At 43.5% G+C, this 25,830-nt stretch overlaps 1 protein-coding gene across 16 annotated transcripts in view; it reads left to right on the top strand.

The window, feature by feature from the left end:
• Window positions 1-25,830, top strand: part of PPP1R12B (protein phosphatase 1 regulatory subunit 12B) — a 158,774-nt gene that overhangs the window by 22,717 nt on the left and 110,227 nt on the right. For all 16 annotated transcript variants that reach the window (XR_009555049.1, XM_060231148.1, XM_060231140.1 and 13 more), the window contains exons 2-8: window positions 5,605-5,735; window positions 7,086-7,204; window positions 8,775-8,934; window positions 17,299-17,443; window positions 19,485-19,559; window positions 20,905-20,981; window positions 22,046-22,182. Coding sequence is in view for 15 of the 16 variants with exons in the window: in XM_060231148.1 (XP_060087131.1) it covers window positions 5,605-5,735; window positions 7,086-7,204; window positions 8,775-8,934; window positions 17,299-17,443; window positions 19,485-19,559; window positions 20,905-20,981; window positions 22,046-22,182 (844 nt within the window). In the remaining variant the exon portion in view is untranslated. The remainder of the gene's footprint in view (window positions 1-5,604; window positions 5,736-7,085; window positions 7,205-8,774; window positions 8,935-17,298; window positions 17,444-19,484; window positions 19,560-20,904; window positions 20,982-22,045; window positions 22,183-25,830) is intronic.

Here is a 25,830-nt window from a genome sequence, read left to right as displayed (position 1 = left end):
TTATATCCTGCCCTATACTCTGAATCTCATAGAGTGGTCACAATCTCCTTTACCTCCCCTCCCCACAACAGATACCCTGTGAGGTAGGTAGGGCTGAGAGAGCTCTTACAGCAGCTACCCTTTCAAGGACAACTCCTATGAGAGCTATGGCTGACCCAAGCAGCTGCAAGTGGAGGAGTGGGGGATCAAACCTGGTTCTCCCAGATAAGAGTCCGCACACTTAACCACTACACCAAACTGGCTCTGGAAAGGCCTCCCCCCTCCCCACCGCCTTTTACTAACAGAACCAAGCTAGGTCTCTGAAGTGTTAAACAGCTGCCATTTTAAAAATGAAATACCTCTCTAAAGCATAGGAAAAATTCAGATCTGCTTAGAGTTTGACTCCCCTCTTATAAATCCTCCACTTTCTTCACACATCAAGTTACTCCAGTATATATTCATTAGAGGAACAGGTGGAGATTTGTCATTTGTCTTCCTTCCAGTTTTTGTTCCTCTGGAAATGAATGGGATGTCAACTGATAGCAACCAGTAAAGCTGAAAAAGAATCTAGCCTATTTTCTCAGATGAACTATCAACTTTTATTACTGTTAATCCAGTAATTTATAGAGAGGTGAATCATTTGATTCCTTTGGCTGACAACCAAACTGAGCAGTTGCAGTTAGTTCGAGTTGTTTTGTAGTGCCAACAAGAGACATTGTTCTATTCCATCAGACCTGCCAAAGAAACCCAAGCCCAGGGCTGGCTCTAGGGCACACAGCACCCTAGGCAAGCCCATCACCCCCGCCCCCCACGGGGGCTTGTGGCATAGTAGGGCGGCAAGGGCACCCAGGTGGCTGGCTTTGTCTCAACTGGCTGGCTTCCTTCACCTCCTGATTCCAGAAGGGAGAAGGAGCTAAGCCAGCAGTTGTGCGCTGGCTGGCTTCACTCACCTCAGAGGCCAGGTGGCTTTGGAGGCAAAGCGAAGCCAGGTGGCCACCATGCAAGCTGAGGCATTTGCCTACAACACCGGGGGGGGGGGAGTTCTCAATTCAGCACCCCCAGCCTGGTGCCCTAGGCAAATGCCTAATTTGCCTAGTGGAAGGGCCAGCCCTGCACAAGCATAAATGTATCCTTGCATGTATGCAAAGAGACCAAGCATATATCTATCTCTTGTTGGAAAAGACAATGTCTGGTGTACAAAGAAGAAGGGAAGAAGACCTTGAAGGGGGCAGCAAGAAGACAATTAGACAGTATAGTGAGGACAGCACTTTCTGTCTCCTGTTAAGTGCATTTGTCTGTCTCCAGACTCCCCCTTCTCAGAAGTTCAGCGCTTTCGTTTCCTCTCTTTCTCGCAACTAGAGATGTAGTTAGGAACCCATCTCTGTCTCTCCTCTTTTTTGTTCAAAAAACTTTTTACAAACAAATTAGACTCAGACCTCACACAGGAGTAAAAAAAAAACTAAACAAGATTATAAAGGAATTACCAATGCACATTCAGAAACAAATCCTTTCAGACCCACCACAGGAACCTTGAACAGGTTCCTTTTATCTTCTACCCAAAATACACAAACCTGGCAACCAGGGATGCCCCATTGTTTCAGGCATAGACACTATCACTGAGGGGGTATCTGGATATATGGGCTGTATTTTAAGACCCTATGCCATCAGTTCTCCTAGTACGTTTGCAACACCACAGCTTTTCTGAGGAAAATACAATCTTTGAACAACTTTCCAGAGAATACTATTGTAGCCAACATGGATTTGGGTTCTCTGTATACTGACATCCCACACTAAAATGGATTACAAAACTGTGCCATTTTGTTTTGTTTTCACCCATAACCACTTCAGATTTGGCAACAAACTGTTCCTCCAGATTAATGGTATAGCCATGGGCACCCTTATGGACCCACAATATGCTAACATCTTTATGGCTGACTTGGAGCAACACTTCCTAGACTTCCACCCACTTATACCTTTCTTATACCTATGTTACATTTATGACATTTTTATTGTCTGGACACATGGTAAAGAAGCCATGGACATGTTCCACCAGGCGTTTAATAACTTTCAACGCACCATTAACCTGGCAACTAATCTATGCAAGAAATATATGTTCTGGACAATACTGTTAAAATGGTGGACACACAGAAACCACCTTATACCAGAAACCTACAGACCGGCAAACATACCTATATGCCTCCGGCTACCATCCTAAATGTACCAAACAATCCATTGAACAAAGCAGGAGTCGTTGCACCTTTAAGACCAACCAAGTTTTATTCAGAATGTAAGATCAAGCAATCCACTGTACACAGCCAGGCTCTACGCTACAGCTGCATTTGCTCCAGTCCTGCAGACAGAGATTCTCACCCTAGGGATTTACAAGAAACCTTTTTGGAATTAAACTATCCACCTGATGAAGTCAGATTAACAAAGCCAGAATGGTACCCAGAGAGAACCTATTACAAAGTAGACCCAAAAAAGACATTAATAGGACATCATTAGTGGTCACGTACAACTCTCAACAGTTCAATGCATCACCAGTGACTTACACCCTCTATTGGACAATGACAACTCTCTTTCACGAGTACAGGGGGTAAACCCTTTTTTATTCACAGACAACCCCCCAATCTCAAACAACTTCTCACCTGGAATAATGCAACATCTATTTTGAACATGGACAGAAGTAAAGACAATAAACCTAAATGCCAACTTTGCTGCCACATACAACCCAATCACTGGACCTAACAGCATCAGCAACACCATCTCAGGCTTAAGATGGATACATTTGCGCATCTATTGCCAATTCTGACATATTTATTTGCCACACTGTTTCCCCTTGGAATTAAATCTAAACAGTTATGACCGTATAAACTTAGCCTGTTATTCCTGTTTGCATCTGTCAAAACATTTCAATATATTGTATGCTTGTATGCTAATTTGCTGTTCAACCTCTGCCTTATATGTATGGAGTGGTAAGTTTCATTCTAGTTTGTCTGTGGAAGTGTGCATGCAGACAAAAACTCACATGGAGAATAAAACTTTGTTGGTCTTAAAGGTGCCATTGGACTCTAGCTTTATTTAGACCAACATGTCTACCCACCTGGATCTCTCCTCTTTCCTATCAAGTATGCTAGTTCCTAAATAAGTCATTTGTTGTTGTTGTTCAGTTGCACAGAAGAGTCCGACTCTTTGCGACCTCATGGACAAAGTCACGCCCGGCCTTCCTATCTTCTGCCATCCTCCAAAGTCTGCTCAAATTTGTGTTAGTTACATCGGTAACGCTGTCCAGCCCTCTCATCTTTTGCTGTCCCCTTCTTCTGTCTTTCCCAGCATCAGGATCTTCTCCTGATCCTGAGTGCTCCCTTCTCATTTTGTGGCCAAAGTATTTGAGCTTCAGGTTCAGCATCTGATCTTCCAGGGAACAGTCAGGGTTGATTTCCCTTAGGACTGACTGATTTGATCTTCTTGCAGTCCAAGGGACTCTCAAGATTCTTCTCCAGGACCACAGTTCAAAATAAACCATTATCTGCTCTTTAATCATGTTGTATACCATTGCTGTGGTAATTACTCTGCCAGCGTCTCTTGTCTGTAGGAACATGTAATTCTAATTCTGAATTGGGCCATAGAGTATGGATTAAAAAATCCGCACAGAAGGGGCCAAGATAGATAAATGGGGAGGGTGGGGGTCTGCAAATCTAGGGAGAGCCTCAGGCATGCAGAAATATATGAAATGAAAATCAAATACATTGGGGATTAGAGAAAAATGGGAGTTATGTCTGCTTCTTTAAGAAAAAGTGTGCCACTGAGATCTTGTAAGCTAAGGCATTTTGAAGTTGCTAGGTAACCTACAACCAAGATTACTGAAGGTTCAAGCTGCAGCTGGTATCAGCACAGAGGAGGGAAGAATGAGGTGGGATGGAAGTGCTGAGAAGGAGAGGAGAAGTAAAGGTACAAAGGGAAAACTGAAGATGGGGGAGGGAAGCAGAGACTGCCAGGGAGATAAACAGAAAAGGCTAGGTGGGTGGGAAGGAAGGAAGGAAAGAAAGAAAGAAGAGGGGCAGCAGGCACTGTTGGAGGAAGTAAAGAAGTAATGCAAGGGCAAAAGAGGGAGTGGGGAAATGAGATTCCCCCCAAAAGTCCTCATGAGTCCCCCAATTGTGAATAGCTAATCAGGGTTTTGTGTTATACTCCTCAAATTATAGTAGGATTATTGTTAGTTGTAAATAAATGTATTTTTATAGCAACCATTTGTTCAGGAAATGCATGAATTTCAAAATTTGAAACTTTGTTTAAATCAATCCACCCTGTATTTTAAATTAACTTCACAACTATATTTGAAAATGTCATGGAGTTCAAAGATCTCTATGGTAACGAAATGAACAAGATGAGTGCATAATAATTTTTTAATCCAAGCTAATCCACTTGTCGGCAAATAGCCTACAGTTTTTTTTAAAAAAACCACTCACGATATTATCATACTTGTCTAAAATTTTTGGAGTGGCATAGAAGGGCAACCCTGACCTAGATAGCCCAGGCTAGGCTGATCTTGTCAGATCTTGGAAGCTAAGCAGTGTCAACCCTGACTGGTATTTGGATGGAAGACTTCCAAGGAATTCAAGGGTCACGATGCTGAGGCAGGCAATGGCAAACCACCTTTGAATGTCACTTGGCTTAACCCCAACCCCTTTGGGTTGCTATAAATCATCTGTGACTTGATGGTAACCCCTCCTCCCCAAAAAACACAGGGTAGCTTTGCTTCTGAATAACTGATTGTGGGGGTGGGTGGGTCAATATTTTCTTGTAGAAAGGAGATTGTGCAGAGTGAATTGTTCTGTAAAGGTTGTCTTTGGGCTATTGCAAAGGTGCTCAAAACTATTCTCTGTTCAGATTGCACTAAGGAAACTTGACTTCTCAAAAAGTTGCCATATATGTTTTTGTGTTTTATTACTTTAGACTGAGAGTATACATTCTTCAGACCAACTTCTTTGACAAATGTTGCCTGTAACAAGGAACTTAGAACAAGCTCAAAATAGTATTGATGTGCTTGAGACAAATAATTCCTGCATGGTCAGCATTTCAGAGCTCAGGCAACTGAGAAAAAAATGTTATTTCAGTCAGATAAGGAACTATATTTCAGAAAACAATAAATATAAATATATTGTTGCAGCTTTTTATATAGTAAACTCTTCAAAACTCATCTTTGGCTTCAATGTGCAATTAAGATAAATCTCCAGTATGCAATTTTTCTGATGCTTTTTGACCCCAGTTTTTTTTTTTAAATGAAATCATGCTTGGGATTCACTGCTTTCATTTTCACATCATGACTTTGGCCTGACTTAATTGCTTTTATTGAAGTGGGGTTTTTTTTCTGGAACAGCCTTGTTCCTAATCTTGCCCTGTTCCACGGACTTCAATGCCATTCCTGAAATATTACTTTACTATGTGTTCACCCTTTAAGTGAAGGTAAACTCATACAGAGAGGTCAGTGAGAATTGAAAGATAGGAAAGTTCAGAGTAGGAGCGCTCAATATTATTTACAATTTTAAAACAGAAAGTATATATTGTTTACCAAATGGTAATACTAGGTCTTTTCTCTGCTCTACTTCCTTTTCTTTCCCAAAGGCCTGTATAGATGAAAACCTGGACATGGTAAAGTTCCTGGTAGAATATGGAGCCAATGTAAATCAACAAGATAATGAGGGCTGGACCCCACTTCATGCAGTTGCATCTTGTGGCTATCTGAACATAGCAGAGTGAGTGAGTTTCTAGATAACCAATTTTTTAAAATGTCATTATTGGAAGATGAGTGGGAAGGCATGCCTGAATGGTGGGCTGCCATTAGAGAATTACTTCTTAAACTAATCTATACAATCATTTCCTCAAGTATAACCGTAGTGACTGAAAGGTATGCATATCCTTTTGTATGAGTAAGTTAATGTTACTTAGCTGCATTACAACTAATTGTTGATTAAACATAAGAGGCAACCTTTTTTGTTTAAATGTTTTTATGTATTTGTAATGGTAAAGGATTCATGACTTGAATGAGATGGCATGCCTTTTATTGAAGTTATCTTTACACTTTGGCACTAGCACTGTATGGTAGTATGAACTGATATCTTCTTTAACTCTAATAGTGGTTTAGTATATATTAACTTCAGACTGGTTCTCCATACAATCTAAAATATTGGCACTGAAGGCATAATGCCATAGTGTGCTGTTCTCTAGTTAGGCTTCCTAGTACAAAACCATTTTTATTAGCCTTTAACATTTTAACACTTACCAAGAAATGCCAAGATTCCCTTTGTTTAGGTCTATATTATTTATTTTCTATCCTGCCCTCCCAGCGAATGGACTCAGGACAGCATAGCAAATTAGGAAGTAAGAAGTATATTAAAGCACTTTGGAAGCAAATATCTGCTCTTAAAAATTGGGCAGTGGCCTCTGTAGCTAAAGAGCCTTCAGGACAGTTTCTGACAATCCTGGCCACACTGAGATTCAGTGAGATAATGGTTCCATTCGCTATGGGGATCTGATCAGTGAGAGTTAACAAAAGGCCAATTAGAATACATGGAGTCAGAGAATTGCATAATTAAGGAGTAGTGGCTGCATTAAGACACTTTACTTCGAGCTTAGATATGCACAAATCTGGTTTATTGCTGGGCAATTGCATATGTATTCCTCCTCTAATGCAGAGAATCCCGGTAAGGAGGTGATCTCAATATTAGCCAAGCATTATGTGCTTTTGGGGAGGGCTTTTTTTTGGGATGGGGCCTCTTCCTGTTCAGTCTAGATAATGCAGAATGTTATTTTTGTTCTCCAGACAATGTACTAACAAACAGGTTGCTTTTAGGAACAAATTGGGTCAAGCACATTATAACAGAATAAAATATTTGATTATTTCTAAAAACTTAGTTGTAAGGATGCCATGTTATTTAAAGAATATCTTAATCATTTGAGTGAAATCAGCTGTAGTGATGATCAGCTAGATAACTGCCAGTAACTGGATAAATTCTAGATTCATTAATGAAACTTTATCTGCCACCAAACACAACCAAATATTTTCTTGCTCTGAAGTTAGTCTCATATGGCTCTCTGTCATGTAGATACTTAATAAGTCGTGGAGCCAACGTAGCTGCTGTGAACAGTGAAGGTGAAGTCCCAAGTGACCTTGCAGAGGAAGAAGCCATGAAGGATTTGCTGCTGGAACAAGTAAAGAAGCAAGGTAAGCCAGCTACATCCTGTCCATGCTATAGGTTGCATTAGATAAGGACACAAGAAGGTTGAATTTTCATTTCTGCTGTGAAAATTAGGAATAGTGATGCATGGCATGAAGGACATCCATTCGCATGTTTCTAAAATGTAGAATGTATACTAAAACTTCTGAAAACAAACCATTATGTGCTTTACTGGTATCATTCTTGTGGGTTTAATGCTGTTGTCTATGAAGAATATTTGGGTTTTGTCAGTGTTAAATATGAACACAGGATTGGAGCAGTGATCATTTATTTTTTCTGAAGTTGCCAAAGGCCTTAAGAACATAAGAGAAGCCATGTTGGATCAGACCAATGGCCCATCCAGTCCAACACTCTGTATCACACAGTGGCCAAAATACACACACACACACACACTGTGGTTAATAGCCACTGATGGACCTCTGCTCCATATTTTTATCCAATTCCCTCTTGAAGCTGGCTTTGTCAGAGTGGGAACTAGAGAAGTTTACTCTTTTCATTCCCTCCACCTTTCTTCTCTTTGCATTTTCCCTATTTTCTTTTTATCTCTAGTACGTAGCTTCTATCGCCTCTATGTAACTTTAATCTTAGTGTTTCTTCCTCTCCCTCTCTGTTATCTACCAGAGTGATAGTATGCATGAGGGAGTGGCAAGAAAACTCCCGATGCTTGTTAGAGCTCGTGAGGCTTTTAGGTATTTAAAGGTTTTAAGACACCTAAATGTTTATTTATCTATTTATGGAAGAGGATATTATACTGTTTCTTAATATAAATTTCTATAACAGTGATTGTTACAGGGTTGTGGGAGTTGCTTGTATAATGGGAGCCTGGATTTTTAGTAAATGTACTAAGAGAGTAGGCAGGCAGTTGAAGCAGCATATTTTGCTACAGTTTATAATTTAACTAGCCAGTGTCTCCAGCTTTAGTAAATTCGTATCAATTTGGCAATTAAGTAGGGCTCCCATCTGCCAGGGTTTTTTTTTGTTTTAAAAAAGTTCACCCACCCCTTCACTGTTTTAGTGATAGACTTTTAGCTTGTTCTTGAACCTTTTACATTTTGTAATATAGATCATTGGCATCATGATGGCTAGCTCCGTGAAAACACTGAGTAAGAGAGGCAGGTTCCATTCAAGTTATAATTAGAGAATGCTAATAAAAAATGACAAGTACTATAATACTTGAAGCTACATAGGCTACATAGGCTTGGAAGCTAAGCGAGGGCAGCCCTGTCAGTGTTTGGATGGGAGACCACCAAGGAACACTAGTGTGGAGGGAGGCAATGAATGACAAGCCACCTCTGAACATTTTTTGCCTTGACAACCCTGTGGGGTCACCATAAGTAGCTTGCATCTTGATGGCAAAAATAAAAGCTGCCTTGAGTATAGGAGAAAATGAGGCATAAGCCTTTAATTTAATTAAATTTGTGCTAGGAAAATCAAGAACCATCTAGTTAATATCAGCTAACCACTCAATTTGCCCTTAAACTCCCCGCTCTTCCCTATATCCATTTTTGTTCTACTTTGGATTTGTTTTTTTTTTACACTTGTAGTCTGTTTCTCCAGGGACAGATCTGGATCAGGCAAGGAAAGCAGAAGAGCAACAAATGTTGCAGGATGCACGGCAGTGGCTTAACAGGCGGAAAATTGAAGATAGAAAACATCCCCGAACTGATGCTACTGCTCTTCATGTAGCTGCAGCTAAGGGCTACTCTGAAGTCATGAGGTACTAATCCATTTTCTTTGTTTATTTTGCTAATTTTGGGGTTTAGTACTATTGTAATTGATTCTTTGTGTGCAAAATTGTAGTATTTGTGGCAGTTTTTGCCTAGGGTTGCTTGTTTATATCTTCTCTTGTAATTATTTACAGATTTAGTGCCAGGTATAAAGGGGCCATTGGACAAGGCACATTCTGTAGGCCTCTTTAATCTGAGCAAGGTGGGCTGTGCATGGTGGATGTAACCTCTGGATCTTCTTCGTGGTCTCTGTGCAGTCCCACACATGGGTCTTGCCGCAGGCAACGGATCCATACCTCGGAGCTCCAATAGCTCGTTTATAACGTCTTTTGGCGCGCTTTCCTCCCGCCCTGGGGAGCAGGCAGCGACCGCGCATGCCTGGAGCGGGGGGAGAGCGCCCATTCCACTCAGTTTCTTTCCTACCGCCGCCCGGACAACACCCTCCTCGCTGCGTTCCTCCTTAGCTCGTTCGTTACCTCATCTCTTCGTCTTCCTTTCGCTACCTAGTATTTTCTCTTTCTCACCGTTTTCATATTCTCTTTCGTCCTGAAAAATTAAAAAAAAAAAAAACAAACCGCCTTCTGCGCTATCTTTCCCCTTTTCTCCCTTCCCTCCCCTCCCTTGTCCGGAGCGCATGGAAGGGAAAGTTACCTTCAAAAAGTGCACGCGCTGTGGGACCAAAATCCCTTCGTCAGACGGCCACAGCCACTGCTTGTTTTGTTTGGGTGAAGCTCATCGAGTCGACTCCTGCCCTCACTGTGCGAACTTTGGCAAGCAGGCCCGTAAAAACCGTGCAGCCAGGCTCCGGAGTTTCCTTATTGAATTGTCCCTGAGGGCTATGCCCGCGTCGGACTCGCCGCCTCCCCAACAACAAACGGGAGCTTCGGCCTCTACGGACGTGTCTCTCTCTAAGCAGAAGCACAGGTCCGAGAAAAAATCTTCGAAGCACGCCGATCCTGGCCATAAGGCTTCGAAAAAATCGCGCCATCTCGAATCCTCGGATTCGGCGCCCAAAAAATCTCGCCTTTCCGAATCAGCTGATTCGGCTCCGAGGAAACTCCACCACTCGCACTCGGCTCCTAAGAAGCCTCGGGCCCCAGTTTCAACGCCTATGGATCCCGCGGCCTCGACGCAGCCCGCACTTCCGCTTGAACTGTCGACTCCGTCCGACGTCATCACCGACATGCCACAGCTGACTCCTCACTCATCTACAGCAGTAGAGGTTATACCAGTCCACTCTCGTTCACCTTCAGTGCACAGCGTGGTTCCTACCGACTTCATGCAACCTGACCTGACTACTGATTCGACTCAGGCCTACTTTAAGCCTCCGCTTTGGATCGGATCCTTCCGAGACATCGGGATTTCTCCCCTGTATAGGGATTCGGCCACTCAAGCTTCAAATGAAGGTCGCTCTCGCTCACCTACTCATCGAGTCCACTCCGGGTCGCCGCCTCTTAGAGGCCGTTCCAGATCGCCACGTCGGCGCCGAGACTCCGACTCTCCAGGGTATTATCAACACTACTATGCCCCTTCAAGGTACGACCGCCATTTCTCTCGGTCTCCTTCTCCTAGACGCCGACCGTACCGCCATCCTTCTCGGTCCCCATCCGTGGAGGGTTCAGGTTACTCAACGTACTCTGCTATTCAGTACGAAGATTCTCCTAGACCCCGTGATCGACTCCGTGATTCCCAGCGACGACTTCGGGATTCCCCACGACACCGAGATTCCCCGCGACCCCGCGATCTCGAGCGTTTTCCGGATTCACCTAGACCCCGTGATCGGTACTACCCACGGCCCCGTGGTCAAGATCGGACCCGAGAACCTGATCGGACCCGAGAACCTGATTATTCTCGCTATTCCCCCCGACTCCGTGAGCGACTACGGGAATGTGTATAGCAATCTCGGGACCACTACCAGCTAGAAGGTGCTAGGCCGCGCACTCCGTCAGCCTCTGCCTCGATTGCTCCCCCGGTCTCTACCCACACGGGCCAACGCGATCAGGTTGTGAAGCCTAAGACCGCCTCGTCGGACCCGATTCCGCCTCCACATCCTCCTTCCGGTGAGGACTCCCGTTCCGACGCCGATTCCTTAGCTTCATCTGACTCCGACGACCATCCAGATTCGGTAGTCTCGGATTCGGCGCCACAGCCCCGGCTCTCTCCATCTGATGCCTCCAAGGCCTACCTCCATCTCATTACTACTATGGCTGAAGCCTTGAACATTACCCTTCCGTCGGACTCGCCTAAGGTCTCGGACATTGTGCACGACCTTGTACAAACGGACTTTCCACCTGGTTCATTACTTCCTATGTTACCGGTGCACTTCGAAGGCCTCCGTGAAACCTGGGAAAAACCTGCTTCAATTCCACCTACCTCTAAGCGCTTGGACTCGCTTTATAGAGTCCATGCTCCCGAAGCTAAATTTCTGGCTTCCCATCCAGCACCCAACTCTATTATTGTGCACTCAGCCACCAAAGCTAAGCCCTCCAGACATCCGACACCTCCAGACCGAGAGGGCAGGAAACTGGACACTTTGGCAAGGAAAATGTTCAACCTTGCGTCAACAAATTCTAAGCTGAACAATTATCTAGCCTACTTTTCGGCTTACATCTTCAACTTGGCCAACCAATTTACACCTCTTATTCCTTCCCTTCCGGAACCTTCTCAAAGGGTGGCCTCTGGACTGGTATCAGAACTGTCTAGGGTGTCGAAGCAACAAATAAATACCATTCGCCACGCTGTCTCCTGCTCTTCAAGGGTTTTTGCGTCCTCTGTTGCCCTACGCCGTCATGCCTGGCTAAGGTCCACCAACTTACAACCGGACATTAAGCAAAAGATCGAGGACCTCCCCTTTGATGGCCTGGGTCTCTTCCACGCTTCCACCGATGAGGTTCTCACCTCAGTGGATGACGGGCGCAAACGTGCAAAACGTTTGGGAGTCTCTCAACCGTTCTCCCAACAACCCAACCGTACAAAACCCTGGAGACCATCATTCCAGAGGCGCCAACGGTCACCTAGGCGCAATGACTTCTGGAAAAGGAAGAGTGGACATCAGAAGCCTCAGTTTCAACAAAGGCCTCGGTCACAGCAGCCCAAAAAGTCCTCCCTCCCTTCTAAGCAGTCTCTTTGACTTTCCTCACACCCTACCAGGGCTCCGCACCCGTCTCTCACCATTCCTTCCCACTTGGAACTCGATAACAACCGACTCCTGGGTGCTGACCATCGTGCGCCTAGGTTACGCAAAAAAAAAAAAATTTCTCCACCTCACCACCACTACTTCATAGCTACTCCCCCGTCTTCTCTCCTACATCAGGAGATTCTGGACTTACTTCACAAGAACGCCATAGAGCCCGTCCCCCCCCTACACCGAGGGACAGGTTTCTATTCAAGATATTTCCTAGTTCCCAAGAGGGATGGAGGCAGGCGTCCCATTCTGGATCTGAGGAAGCTCAACAAGCACATCTAATACAGGAAGTTCAGAATGATCTCCCTGCAGTCCATCTTGCCCCTCATCCCCAGGGGTTCCTGGATGGCTTCTCTAGATCTTCAAGACGCTTACTTCCATGTGACCATCCGACCTCAACATCGGAAGTATCTGCGGTTTGCCATGGGCCCGGACCACTACCAATATGTGTCCCTACCATTCGGCCTCTCCACGGCGCCCCGCGTCTTTACCAAGTGCATGGCAGTGGTGGCAGCTGCACTTCGCATCCGGAACATCCCAGTCTTCCCATACATCGACGACTGGCTTCTGGTGGCCCCGACACAACAACAGTTGGAGCACAACCTCAACGCAGCTCTCACTCTCCTGACTTCCCTGGGCCTTCGTGTGAATGCATCAAAATCACACCTCACACCTACCCAGGACCTCAAGTTTATAGGCGCCCTTCTATGCACCTCCATACATCGTGTCTTTCTCCCCGAGGATCGGGCACAGACTATTATCGCCCTAGCCGGGTCAGTGCAACAACAACCCTGTCAGTCTGCGTTCACAATCCAGCGCCTGCTGGGCCTTATGGCCGCAACAACATCTGTCCTCCACTTTGCCAGGCTACGGATGCGACAACTACAAATCTGGTTTGTGCGAGCCTACCACCCTCAGACACAACCACAAAGCGTTTTGCTGACTGTTCCACAGAGAGCGCTTCTATCCCTCACGTGGTGGACTGTTCCCAACAATCTCCTCGAGGGCAAGCCGTTTCTACCGACTTCCCCGACGGCCACAGTAACAACAGATGCCTCCAAGTGGGGTTGGGGAGCCCACCTAGAGGACAAAACTGTCAGAGGACTTTGGACAACCTCCGAGAGAGCCATGCATATAAACTGCTTAGAACTGATTGCGGTACACAGAGCCCTTCAATCCTTTCTCCCTCTGATAGGAGGTCGGCACGTTCAGATCTCCACGGACAATATGGCAACAGTTTATTACATAAACAAGCAAGGGGGTACCAGATCCCTCCGTCTCTGCCGTATAGCCGTGATGCTCTGGGAATGGTGTGTCAAGCACAACATATACATGACTGCCATTCATCTCCCGGGTGTGGAGAATACTCTGGCCGACTCCCTCAGCAGGTTTCGCATAGACGACCACAAATGGTCCATCAATCCGACGTACCTTCGGCGTATCTTCCGTTGCTTCGGAACACCCAAGGTGGACGTCTTTGCATCCAGGGACAATGCCAAATGTCTTCAATTTTACTCCAGGAGGGGCAACGACGCCTTCCTACACAACTGGACGGGTCCCCTTCACTACTTCCCACCAACCCCCCTTCTGACACGGGTGTTGGTCAAAATAGCTCGGGATGGCACAGACTGCATCCTCATTGCGCCATGGTGGCCTCGGCAACCGTGGTTCACGAGGCTTCTTCAACTGTCCCGCCACACTTACCGCCGACTTCCTCCTGTGGGCGACCTTCTCTCTCAGGCCAGCGGTCAGGTTCTTCATCACAACCCTCGAGTCCTGGCCCTGGTAGCCTGGAGAATACATCCTCCTATCTCTCTACAGAGGTAGCCAATATTATCCTCAACGCGAGGAAGCCTTCCACGAGACTTTCCTATCAGCGAACATGGAAGCGCTTCTGTTCCTTTGCGACATCTAATCATTTACAGCCGGAATCGGCACCCCTGAACCTGATCCTGGACTATCTGCTTTCTCTACAAAAATCAGGACTCTGTTATTCCTCCTTGAAGGTTCACCTTTCTGCAGTTTCTGCTTTCCACAATCCGGTTGATGGCAAAACTGTGTTCTCCCATCCTTTATCTAAGTCCTTTCTTAAGGGCATGTTGCACCTCAACCCACCTGTTAAGCCCTTTGTTCCGACTTGGAGTTTATCGTTAGTCCTCTCCTGCCTGATGAGGGCCCCCTTTGAACCTATGGCCACCATACACCTCAACCTTCTCTCCTGGAAGACAGCATTACTTGTAGCCCTTACCTCAGGTAAACGGGCAAGTGACTTATGCGCCTTCCGTTACGATCCTCCCTACACCATTTTCCACAGGGACAAAGTGGTTTTGCGACCGGAACCTGCGTTCCTGCCTAAAGTTGTCTCCCAGTTCCACTTATCAACTTCAACTTCTCTACCAACGTTTTTCTCCAACCCATCCGACCAGGGACAACGAGCCCTGCATTCCTTGGACGTCAGAAGGGCTTTATCCTTCTACCTTGATCGTACACAACCTTTCCGTAAGGACCCTAACCTATTTGTGGCCTACGGGAACCCACACAAAGGTCTTAAAATTTCTACCCAAAGACTGTCTAAATGGGTAGTCAGTGCCATCAGGTTGTGCTACGAACTGGCTAAACAGCCTTTGCCCGAAGGCCTTAAGGCCCACTCTACTAGAGCGGTCTCGACGTCTTCGGCTTTTCTGCAAGGCGTTTCTCTGGAGGACATTTGTGCGGCTGCATCCTGGTCCTCCCCATCCACGTTCGTCTCCCATTATGCGCTAGACGTTCGTGCGAGACGTGACGCCTCCTTCGGCCAAGCGGTCCTCAGATCCATCTTCCACTGAAGCCACGGGTGAGTGCATCCGCTTCCATCTTTATGTTGCATTCCATGTTGTTTAATATGCTGTCATTGCATTTGACCTGGTTGCTTTATGTGACTAACTTTCTTCTTTACCAGCACCCTCCTCCAGGATATCTAGCTGGCTAGTCACCCATGTGTGGGACTGCACAGAGACCACGAAGAAGATAAACAGGTTGCTTACCTGTAACTGATGATCTTCGAGTGGTCATCTGTGCAGTCACACACGCCCACCCAGCCTTCCCCGCTGCTGGCCTCCTGTAATTGTTGCTTAACCTTGTATAGTGTCAGTGCCAATGGCGGCTGGAAGAAACTGAGTGGAATGGGCGCTCTCCCCCCGCTCCAGGCATGCGCGGTCGCTGCCTGCTCCCCAGGGCGGGAGGAAAGCGCGCCAAAAGACGTTATAAACGAGCTATTGGAGCTCCGAGGTATGGATCCGTTGCCTGCGGCAAGACCCATGTGTGTGACTGCACAGATGACCACTCGAAGATCATCAGTTACAGGTAAGCAACCTGTTTTTTCCTGGTAGAATGAACATAGTTGTGTTCTCATTTTAGTGGGCCTTACTTAATAGCTGACATCACTGTGTTCTGGAGCTGACCCTATAAAGATAAACAGATGTGGCATTTCCCTTGTAACTGAATATTTCCAAGTCCTCTAGAAAAAGGACTTCAGGTGAAGGTTGTCTCTTTATTCAGGCTGCAGGCAGTAAAATATAAGATGCAGTAGTGGTCCCAAGGTAATGTATAGTTGTCTGTCTTTGCAGCAGGCTAGCGGATAAGGTTTGTGCTCAAAGCATTAGAATTTCAGGATAGGACTGTAACTGCTGGGTAGAAGCTTAGCTGATATTGCAGCATTGTTTTTTGCATGTGTAAATATAAAAGATTTGCCTCCGTATCAGCCAAAGTAATAGTTATCAGTTGACTTAATTTGTAGCACTTTGTGAAGCTGCTTGCTTTGTGCTGCTTTTCCAGGGCAAGACTTCACTGACTGCTGGCCAGCTGAAAGAACAGCAGATATCCGTATTTGAGAATGAACATTCTATTCCCAGTTTTAGTAGTTTTCTTCTTTGACAAGCAGAAGGTTGCTTGCTGACTGTCATAAGACCATTCATCCTTTTCTTTACACTAGAAATCATCTGTAAACTTATTTATCATTGTTAATTTATCACTACGACTTTCATTTTCACAGGTGTTTCATTTTCTACTTGCATGGCACCAACTCCCTGTTGAATTTAGATTTGTATAACTGATTCTTTATGCTTCCACCATTTGTTCTATGTTAGCATATGAATCCTAGTTTGGCATGTGGCTTTTAAATATGGTTTTTCTTTGACTCATGAAGGTAACAGTTTTTGAGGCCAAGCTCTAAAAAGCAGAGAGGTAAAGTATGTGGTAAAATTTTGAGTGTTCATTTTACTTTCCTTTATCATTTCCTTGCCAGAATTGATTTTAAAGAACTTCTGAATATTGACTTTGCATTCTGAGTAAAAAAATTTAGAGGGATCAGCAGACTCAGCAAACGATCTTTCTGCATCATTACAGCAATGTACAGTTGCGATAGGAGTGTTAGCCCCTTGGATGAAGAGCAGCTTAGAAGCAGTCTTATCGGACTTGTAGAACTCAGCATCATATTCACTCATCCAACCCCTCTTTCCTTTCAAGAATGTTGTGTAGGATCAACCCACCTCCCTGCTTCCTTCTTGTATGTTGCAGGAAGGTGGCGAAAATGAGTGTCATCATTTCACACTACAACAGTTGATCAGAAATGAAGCGTGGATGCAGGGAATTTTGAAAATTTGTTATCGGAGAGTGAATACCATAGCTCAGTTGCAGAGCATGTGTTTTACAGAAGATCCCATTCTTAATCCCTGACAGTTAGAAGGAATTTAGTTAGGAAAGTTGGACAAAACCTCTTCCTGAGGCTCTGGAGAGTTGCAGATACAGCAGATGTTCGATAACCATATTTAATTACATGATGTGTTCAAAAGGTAATGCACTGAAAAAATGTCATTGTTGCATCTTTCCCTTTTTGTCCCTCGATCTGCTTCTGCCCACTTAAGCCATTTCCTTGGTATACAGCTGCCTACTGCTATCTATTGATGACTCATCTTTTGGGTCTCAGCCTTCATCAGAACTAGTCACCAGCACCAGCTACATTAATGGAAGCTGTTACCTTTACCCTAAATATGACTTTTTAAAACTGTCTACTTTTCCACGCTAGTCTGTGACACAGGGGCAGCCCCTTTCATGTAGCTACTTCACACTATTCACAGGGGCTGTTTAACTGCATGACTGAACTGCTGCATTTTCACTCGCTTATTTTCTTTAGGCTTCTGATTCAAGCTGGGTATGATGTAAATGTCCAGGACAATGATGGCTGGACTCCATTACATGCTGCTGCACACTGGGGAGTGAAGGAAGCTTGCTCTATCTTGGCTGAAGCACTCTGTGACATGGACATCAGGAACAAGCTGGTTAGTGAGTCTCAGACTAAATATAATAATCCTCAGAGGTGAGGACAGTTTTCTATTGGAAATCTTGACCACATTCTTGGCAAGCCAAATGTGCTCTTAAGTTGCATATGTGATGTGCTTGCTTGTTGCTGTTAGAGCCTAAAGCTAAATAGATTGCATAAAGCATGTCCTTTATATTCCTTGTCATCTGGAAATACATTTTGAAACCAGTGTTGCTGGAAACAGAATTTTTTAGGTCTGGCATTTAACTACTTAGGGCCAGAAGCTCCACTGAGAACCATCCTTTCCAACATGGTAATCTTTTTCCATTTTTCTGTTAATGAGGAAAGGCACTTCCCATGTTTATTGTGTTCTGGCAATATGGAAGCTGAAAGCTGACATTTGAATTAGAACAAATGGAAGCCTGAAAAATTCTAGCATTTGTAAAAGAAAGGTTCCGGTCTGTGACCATCCTCCAATTACTAAAATAATTTAGATTTTAAAACCGAGATCAAGCTCCAGCATGCTGCTGCTGAATTTGCAAATAAAATCACTCACATACAGTTTAACATAGCCTAATTTGAAAATAGTCAGAAATACTAATTCAAATGAGATATCAGAGTTTTCAGTCTTGTTCTTCAGTTTCAATCAATTCATTGGATCCAGCAATCTGCTCACGCAAAGATATGGTTCATCTATACTTTCCCTTCCCACTAGAAGTCCCAAATCTGAAAAAGCTTATTCTCGAGGTCACAGGACCCAGGTAGAGTAATAGCCATTCAGGCTGGTGAGCTGCAGTGAATCAGCAAAAGGTGTTAAATCACTCCCTCTTGCTTCTTCCATTAGTGGAGTTTCAGTGATAGAAGGGAAGGAAGGAGGGATTTCTCCCCATTCCTCACTCCTGACCACCAATCTGTGTTAGTTACTGTGCACAGATCCTGTGACCCTGGGAATCAAATTCCTGGGTGTGAGGGGGGAGGCGCAAACAGGAAAGATCCACTGCTGTCAGCTCCTTCCCTGATAGATTACTAAATCCAACTCAGTATTTCCGGCTCCTACAAAAGCTTGGGAGAGTCACCAGCTATAATTACATCTCTGCTTGTTTTTGGCTGGTCAAAAGCTGCTGGGAGAAATCAGATCTCTTATTGGCTGGAATTTTGACTGGCTTACTAATGCTGCCTTCCAGGAGGACAGTATGTCAGACAGACAGCTACTCAGCATTTCACCATCCTGTTTCTAACTTTCCATTTTGGGGTAGTCTTCCTATAGAATAAGGTGGGCATGAATGAGTGATAATCTTCAAACAGAGTTAGTTATGCTTCATTAATACTGTTCCATTTAATTGTAATTGTTGATTGACTGGATAGCACTGCTAGTGATTCAATAGCCTGGTGCAGTTTTAAACTCTTAAAACTTTAAGCCATAGTTAAAAGATTGGGAATAAACAGGTGAGATCACACATTCCTTTCTCCTATTCCTTTCCTTTTCTAATGCAAATTTCCCCCTGTTCTTAGTCATGGTGAAAGGTTTTCATCTACACCAGCCTAACAAAGATTTGAATTGGGTTTGAAAACCCTTATTCAGGACAACCCTGTTTAGCAGCATGTTAGCCATAGTTAATAGTTATAATTTCACTCATAGTTAAGTTTATTGGGTCATGGGCAGGGATTTTAAACTGGGGAAAGGAGGGGCTATGGTAGAGAGTGTATCCAATGCTGCAGCCCATTTCTGTCTTTGAACTATAGTCAAACTTTACAACTTTACCAGTTAATTAATACTTCTCTTTCTGTGTTGTAAGTTCCATCACAGCTGTTGCCCCATGTTTTTATCTGATTATTCAAACTAATATTACCATAGGATAACTAAACACATACCAACTTTACTTGGCATCGTATAAATTGAAAGGATGTGGGAAATTCTGTTGTCAAATCCTGAGATTTACTAGCTTCTAGGATATGAATTGTTTTTTAAAAGTTGTTTTCTACTAGTAAAGATTTTTTTTCATACTAATGAAACACTGTCCTGTATGATTGCTTTGTTTTCTACTTGCACATATTATCAGGGTCAAACACCATTTGATGTGGCTGATGAGGGACTGGTTGAACACTTAGAGATGCTGCAGAAGAAGCAGAATATGGTGAGTCCCTTCCTAGCCTCATTCTAGCCAACATCTCTGGTTCTATCTCCTATATGGTTTAAAGAAAGAGCAAGAAGATAACCAGCCAGTCCAGTTGTGGAGGCAAACACTGGTGATCAAACTACATATAATATAGAAAATCTGTGAATATATTTTTTACCTTCTAAAAAAGTACCTGTGCACAGTTTAGAAGGACTGCCGCTGCATTCAGGTGATGGCAGTAGGGTATTTCTGATGGGAAAATGTTTCTGAAAGTGATGTCATCTTGCCCCAGTGCACTGAAACAGATTCCCATTGGACAGATATGACTGCTTTTTACAGTTAAAAAAAATGTAAGGAGCTCAGGTCATGGATCTCCCATTAATTTGTGATTTGACCCTGAATTAATTTGTCGAAATTGGTCAGAATCATGCATACTTATGGTTACCTTTTGTTGCCAAACTGACATTTCCAAAATGAAAAGTTGTGAAGCTGAGCTGTACAGTGGAGTTTGCAGTAGAGTCAAGAGTGCTCTACATTATGGAAAACAGCATGTGTGAAGTAGAATTTTTAACATGAGACTGTTTGGGGAAAGTGGACTAGCTGTAAGTTAAATATTTGTCCAATTGCTTGACTGTGCCTGGTTTTCTTTTGCCAGGAGAGTCTTCCTAGCTTATCACCTTGATGGCTTTTAAGACATTATTATTGCTAGAATTATATTATCCCCCCCTTACAACATAGGACTTATATTAATAGAACAGAAATTAGAAAACCATCATAGATGTAGGTGTTTTTCCCCGCTGCCAAGATAAAAAAAAGAATTCTTGAAGAACATGAACCAAGCAAGTTTGTAGTGGGAGTTGTTGCCCATGTGTCTTCCTGCTGCACCTTTCAAAGAAATACTCCGAGGATTACCAGCTTGGGATGGCAGATGTAACAGTCAGGAAATTCTGAGGGCTGATATGACTTTGAAGGGGTCTGAGCCCAACTCAGAATGGAGTGATTCTTTTCTAGCTGGGGTGATTTACATTATGGGATAGAAAATGTAGGTAGAATTTTGTCTCCCTGTCCCATAATACTAGAAGCCAATGATGCTGATGAGCCTGAGTTTCGCAATAAACCTACTGTGAGGTATTGAGGGAAGAAGAGGCTAGAGTTTAAAAGAAAGGTGAAGAGGTTGATATTCCCTGGAATATGACCACAATATTATGGCTTCCAGGTAATAAATTCTTGTTAGAACTAAGCAATTAAATAGGTTGCAATGTTTCCATTTGTATGGAATATACCTCGTCATACTGGATAATTAAAATGATCTACCAGGTATTATATCTTCTTTAAAATGGCCTTTCAATTATGTGTTTGGCAGTTGCGTAGTGAAGAGACAAGAAACAAGCTAATTGAAGCTGATATAAATGGCAAACTTCAAAGTGGACTCTTCAGAAAGTAAGATTTTCTGTTTAAAAGTGTATGGGCATGGGTATCTTATGACCTGACATCTTGTGGGGGTTGGTAGGAGAACAGAAGGAAAAATGGAAATGTGAACCATCTTGAAAAGTTAGAACTTAGCAGACCATTAACTATTTATAATATTTGATGCTTTAAATCCTGCTGTAATCCATCCTGAGCCCACTTGCAAAGAGGGCAAAATATAAATTGAAATAACAAATTTTAAAAAATGGAACAGGGTAGGACTCAGAGTTAAGTGAGCTTAAAACAGGTTGGTTTTGTAGTTGAAAGAGTAGCTGTGAACTTGTCATAAATCACTGGGCTAGAATTTTGCTGTGTTGTGTAGAGCAGTGTTATGTATTGTACATCTCCTCCCATATCTTTCCAGTCACTGAAATTTTGCTTTGAGGCTTTTTCCATGCCCTGCTATATCTATGCTTTTTAAAAATACATGTTGTACTTCAAATAGTGCATGTGTTCTTTCTAGACTAGACATGGTTGGGCATCTTGTGTGGTTTATTTCACCAGTCTCATGATGTGATTTTGGGGAGAAATGTCAGGAATTAGGAAACAGAGATGTACAAGGAACTGGCATTACCCCTGCCACTTGGCCTCTCCTTCCCATCTCAATTTGTTTCATGTATACAGATATAAGCTTATAATAATTGCATTAGTATTAGAATCATAGAATAATAGAGTTGGAAGGGACCTCCAGGGTCATCTACTCCAACCACTTTCACAATGCAGGAAATTCACAAATACCTCCCCTAAATTAACAGGATCTTCATTGCTGTCAGATGGCCATCTAGCCTCTGTTTTAAAACCTCCAAGGTTTTAAAACCTCCACCTCCTGAGGAAGCCTGTTCCACTGAGGAACCGTTTTAACTAGTTCCATAGCAATGCTAAGGAAGTAGTTGCTCACACTGATCAGCAGTAAGATTCTGTACACAGCCTGTACCAGTGATCTGAAGTGTTCTTATCTTGTCAGTTCCTATAGCACATTGTTTAGTTAGCTTACTATTTCATTGTGGTGAATGCATCTTTAAACATTTGTATTTCAGCAAAGAGAAGATTCTTTATGAGCCAGACACTCTGAAATCCCTAGACCATGAAGAACATAAAGAATCCAGTAGCTCCAGTTCTGAGGAAGAAGCTGAGGAAGATGATGTTTCAGAATCAGATACTGAAAAAAAGGCAGGTAATATGCTTTACAGAATTGTTAAAAGTAGGGATTGCCTTGAAAAGTAGTGAATTCACAACTTCCCCCGTGTTTACAAAGACATATTGAAAAGCTTCTTCATGCTCTGAGATATAAGATCAATGCAGATAAAAATCAGTCTTACATGACAGAAAATACTATATCAATAGTATATATTTAGGATTACCATGTTGACTCTGTATTTTTGAAATATGAGTATTTATTTATAAGAGACTTCTGCGACATTTGTGTGTTCCACTCGGGAACTGTTTGCCATTTATTTTGGGATCTCTATAAGTCACCATTCAGTTTATACTGTAACAGATGTGTAGCTGTTCTTTACTTGCCAGAGATCCAGAACGTCTTGGTGACAGCACGATGTGCTTGCACTTGGACAGCAATGTCTTGTAGCAAGATGACTGGAATCTGAGAGTGTTGCCAGGAAGGTGGTTGTAAAAGTGACGTGAGCACCTCTTGGGTGGCTGACAAGTAACACAGCTCTTCTCCCTTCCCATTGCAATGTTTGTTTTCTTCTAACACCAATGCACTTGGCTTACAAAGAAGGGGAGTTGTTACAGGAGCTGAAAATGACAAATCTCCAGGCAAAGTATGGAGAAGCAGTGAAATAATGATTAAATAGTATTATGTTGGTGTTTAATTCCTTGGAGTATTTTTTCATTTTTTTCTGCTCTGGACTCTAGCAACCTTGCATGTAGCGCGTTACTTTTACACTAAATTTTATGGTTGGGAGCCAGTTTGGTGTAGTGGTTAAGTGTGCGGACTCTTATCTGGGAGAACTGGGTTTGATTCCCCATTCTTCCACTTGCAGCTGCTGGAATGGCCTTGGGTTAGCCATAACTATTGCAGGAGTTGTCCTTGAAAGGGCAGCTGCTGTGAGAGCCCTCTCAGCCCCACCCACCTCACAGGGTGTCTGTTGTGAGGGAGGAAGGTAAAGGAGATTGTGAGCCACTCTGAGACTCTTTGGAGTGGAGGGTGGGATATAAATCCAATTTCTTCTTCTTCTTCTTTGTGCTATTGATAGCACTCTCTGAAGCAGAACTCATTACAGTGACTACAGTAACTTATTGGTATTGACAAGACAGTCTTACTGCATTTCAGGTAATGCAGGGAGCTGAGGAAAGCCTGATTCCTATCATGAAAACCACAGGATGGTCCAAGACAGTGTCATTGGCCTTGATGTCATCACTACACATTAGGATCTGATTCAGATTGCCTTTGGACACATCTTTGGCTTCATTCTGGATTTAAAGGGACTGAATCCCTGCTACCAAATTCTAGTTTATTTTGAATTCAGTAGTAACACAAAACAGTACTTTTAAATTGAAGATAAGGTTCACTTTTTCATGGCCTCTGTACATTACACTGGGCTTTGCACAGAGTTTTGATTCAGAAACTTCTAGAGCAGTCTTTTAAGGTGTTAAAATCTCTCCCCTCAAAGATGCAGCTTGGACTGTGCATGCCCAAGTGGGAATGAGTTATGAAAACAAGCCACTAAAAAGAAATGCCTGGCCCATTAGCTCCAAGCCAGTCTATCAAGACAAGCTAGAAAAATGTTAGGCTTCGTTGCTAAAAAAACAAGGAGCAAAAGCAGAAACATCAGCCACAGCTAATGGAAAATCAGTCTCCTTCTGACCCTGTGGTATACATTTCTTCACAGTTTTCTGCTTCATAATTCTAGCCTGCCTCTTACAGAAAGTGGAGCCATAACTGATACCAGAAATCTTCAGAATATCATCATTGTCTCAGAAATCTTGTTGGTCCATAGTGCTTTCTATGCAGTTATCTAACTGGTCAGCTTGTTTTCAGAACACCTGGAGGACTTTCCACAGACCAGATACCCCAGCCATATATATACCTGTAGTCTCACATCTTATGGTCACCACACTGTGTATTCCCACCACCCTAGGCATAGGCATATGATTGTGTCTCCTAGGTCCTTAGCCATGTATGCCTTTGGCCACTGTGTCCTGCCTAAAAACAGTATAAGGAAATCCTTGGTAGCAAGTTAATTAGTATAAAGACACAATAGATGTCTCCACTGAATTATCACTTTCAATATGCTAGCTCATTGCTTGCAAATGGAAGAACCCTTGACCGAGCTATCATCGTCAAGGGTTCTTCCATTTGCAAGAAATGAGTTAGTGCAGGTTAGAGATTATAATTGGAGAATTGGGTTCCAACTTTAATAGCCAAAACTGATCTGATAAAGGACTCTGAAATACAAAGCATCTCTGGAACATGTAATCGACTTGACTGTTGGCTTCTTTCCAGAATTTTCACCTATTTACAAGAACTCTAAGAGACTTTCATAAGAGAAGCATTCTCATTTGGGTGATCACTGGATGTTTTGTTGTGAAAGAACTGTATTTTGATTATCTCATTGTTTGTGATTTGTTGCACACCTGCACCACCCAGGTGTCCGAGCCTTTCACTGCAGGCGTTTTCATGAATGTTATTGTAGCAATTCTCTATTCATTTCATAGAAATAAGAAATAATAGTGTTTGAAAAATCATTCATAATATTGACGGTGATAGCTTGGTGGAGACGGTCTGTTGTGTTTTTATGTTGGTTAACTGTGTCCTGCCTGGCAGCCACTTCCACTGCTCTTCAGTCAGAACAGATACTGAAGCTTTTGACTCCAGTGGTTGTACTTCCACTGATCTTGGCACCACTGAAGCAGCCTGGAAGAACAAGTCCTATGAAGTTGGTAAATACAATAGGAGTTTTCTCCTTCTCTAAAGTATGCAAGTGCTTGTACCCAGCTCTATCCTTGTCCTCAAGATGGACTTCTTTCTACTGAAAGAAATTATAGAAGTGCTGCCACTCTCCTAAAAGGGCTGAGGGTTCTACTACAGGTAATGTACACTTTCCAAGAAGGATGCAAGTTGTTACTCAGTCATCTACCTGAGCAGAAGAAGAAGGTGAAGATATTGGATTTGTATCCCGCCCTCCACTCCGAAGAGTCTCAGAGCGGCTCACAATCTCCTTTACCTTCCTCCCCCACAACAGACACCCTGTGAGGTGGGTGGGGCTGGAGAGGGCTCTCTCAGCAGCTGCCCTTTCAAGGACAACCTCTGCCAGAGCTATGGCTGACCCAAGGCCATGCTAGCAGGTGCAAGTGGAGGAGTGGGGAATCAAACCCGGTTCTCCCAGATAAGAGTCCGCACACTTAACCACTACACCAAACTTAACCACTACACCAAACTGGCTCTCTGAGCAGAGTCAATGACTACAGTTCAGAATAGTGACCTTAAGCACCCATCCTTCCTCTACTAATGCCAGGAGCTTGGTTCAGTTCTGTTCACTTCAGGGATGCATATTTTGATGTATCCATCTGCACATTGCAGTTTCCTGAGTTTTGCTGTCAGAAATCCCCACTACTGGTACAATACGCTGCCCTTTGGCCCCTTCACTGCTTTAAGAGTTTTCATGAACTCATGACAGTGGTAGCAATACTTTGCCATCAAGGGATAGCCATTTTGTCCTGTGTCATTTGACTACTCACAGCACTATCTTGTCTCCCTCTCTTCCACAATGTGCAAATAGCTGTAGTTAACCTAGACCCCTAGTAAGAACTATTCAGTTTATTGGGACAGCCTTGGACTCAATCACTGGCAGAGCCTTGG

This window comes from Heteronotia binoei, chromosome 2, assembly GCF_032191835.1.
Source record: "Heteronotia binoei isolate CCM8104 ecotype False Entrance Well chromosome 2, APGP_CSIRO_Hbin_v1, whole genome shotgun sequence".
Lineage (NCBI taxonomy): Eukaryota > Metazoa > Chordata > Lepidosauria > Squamata > Gekkonidae > Heteronotia > Heteronotia binoei.
The sequence above is the reverse complement of the archived record's forward strand: the minus strand, read 5'-3'. Positions and strand labels throughout refer to the sequence as shown.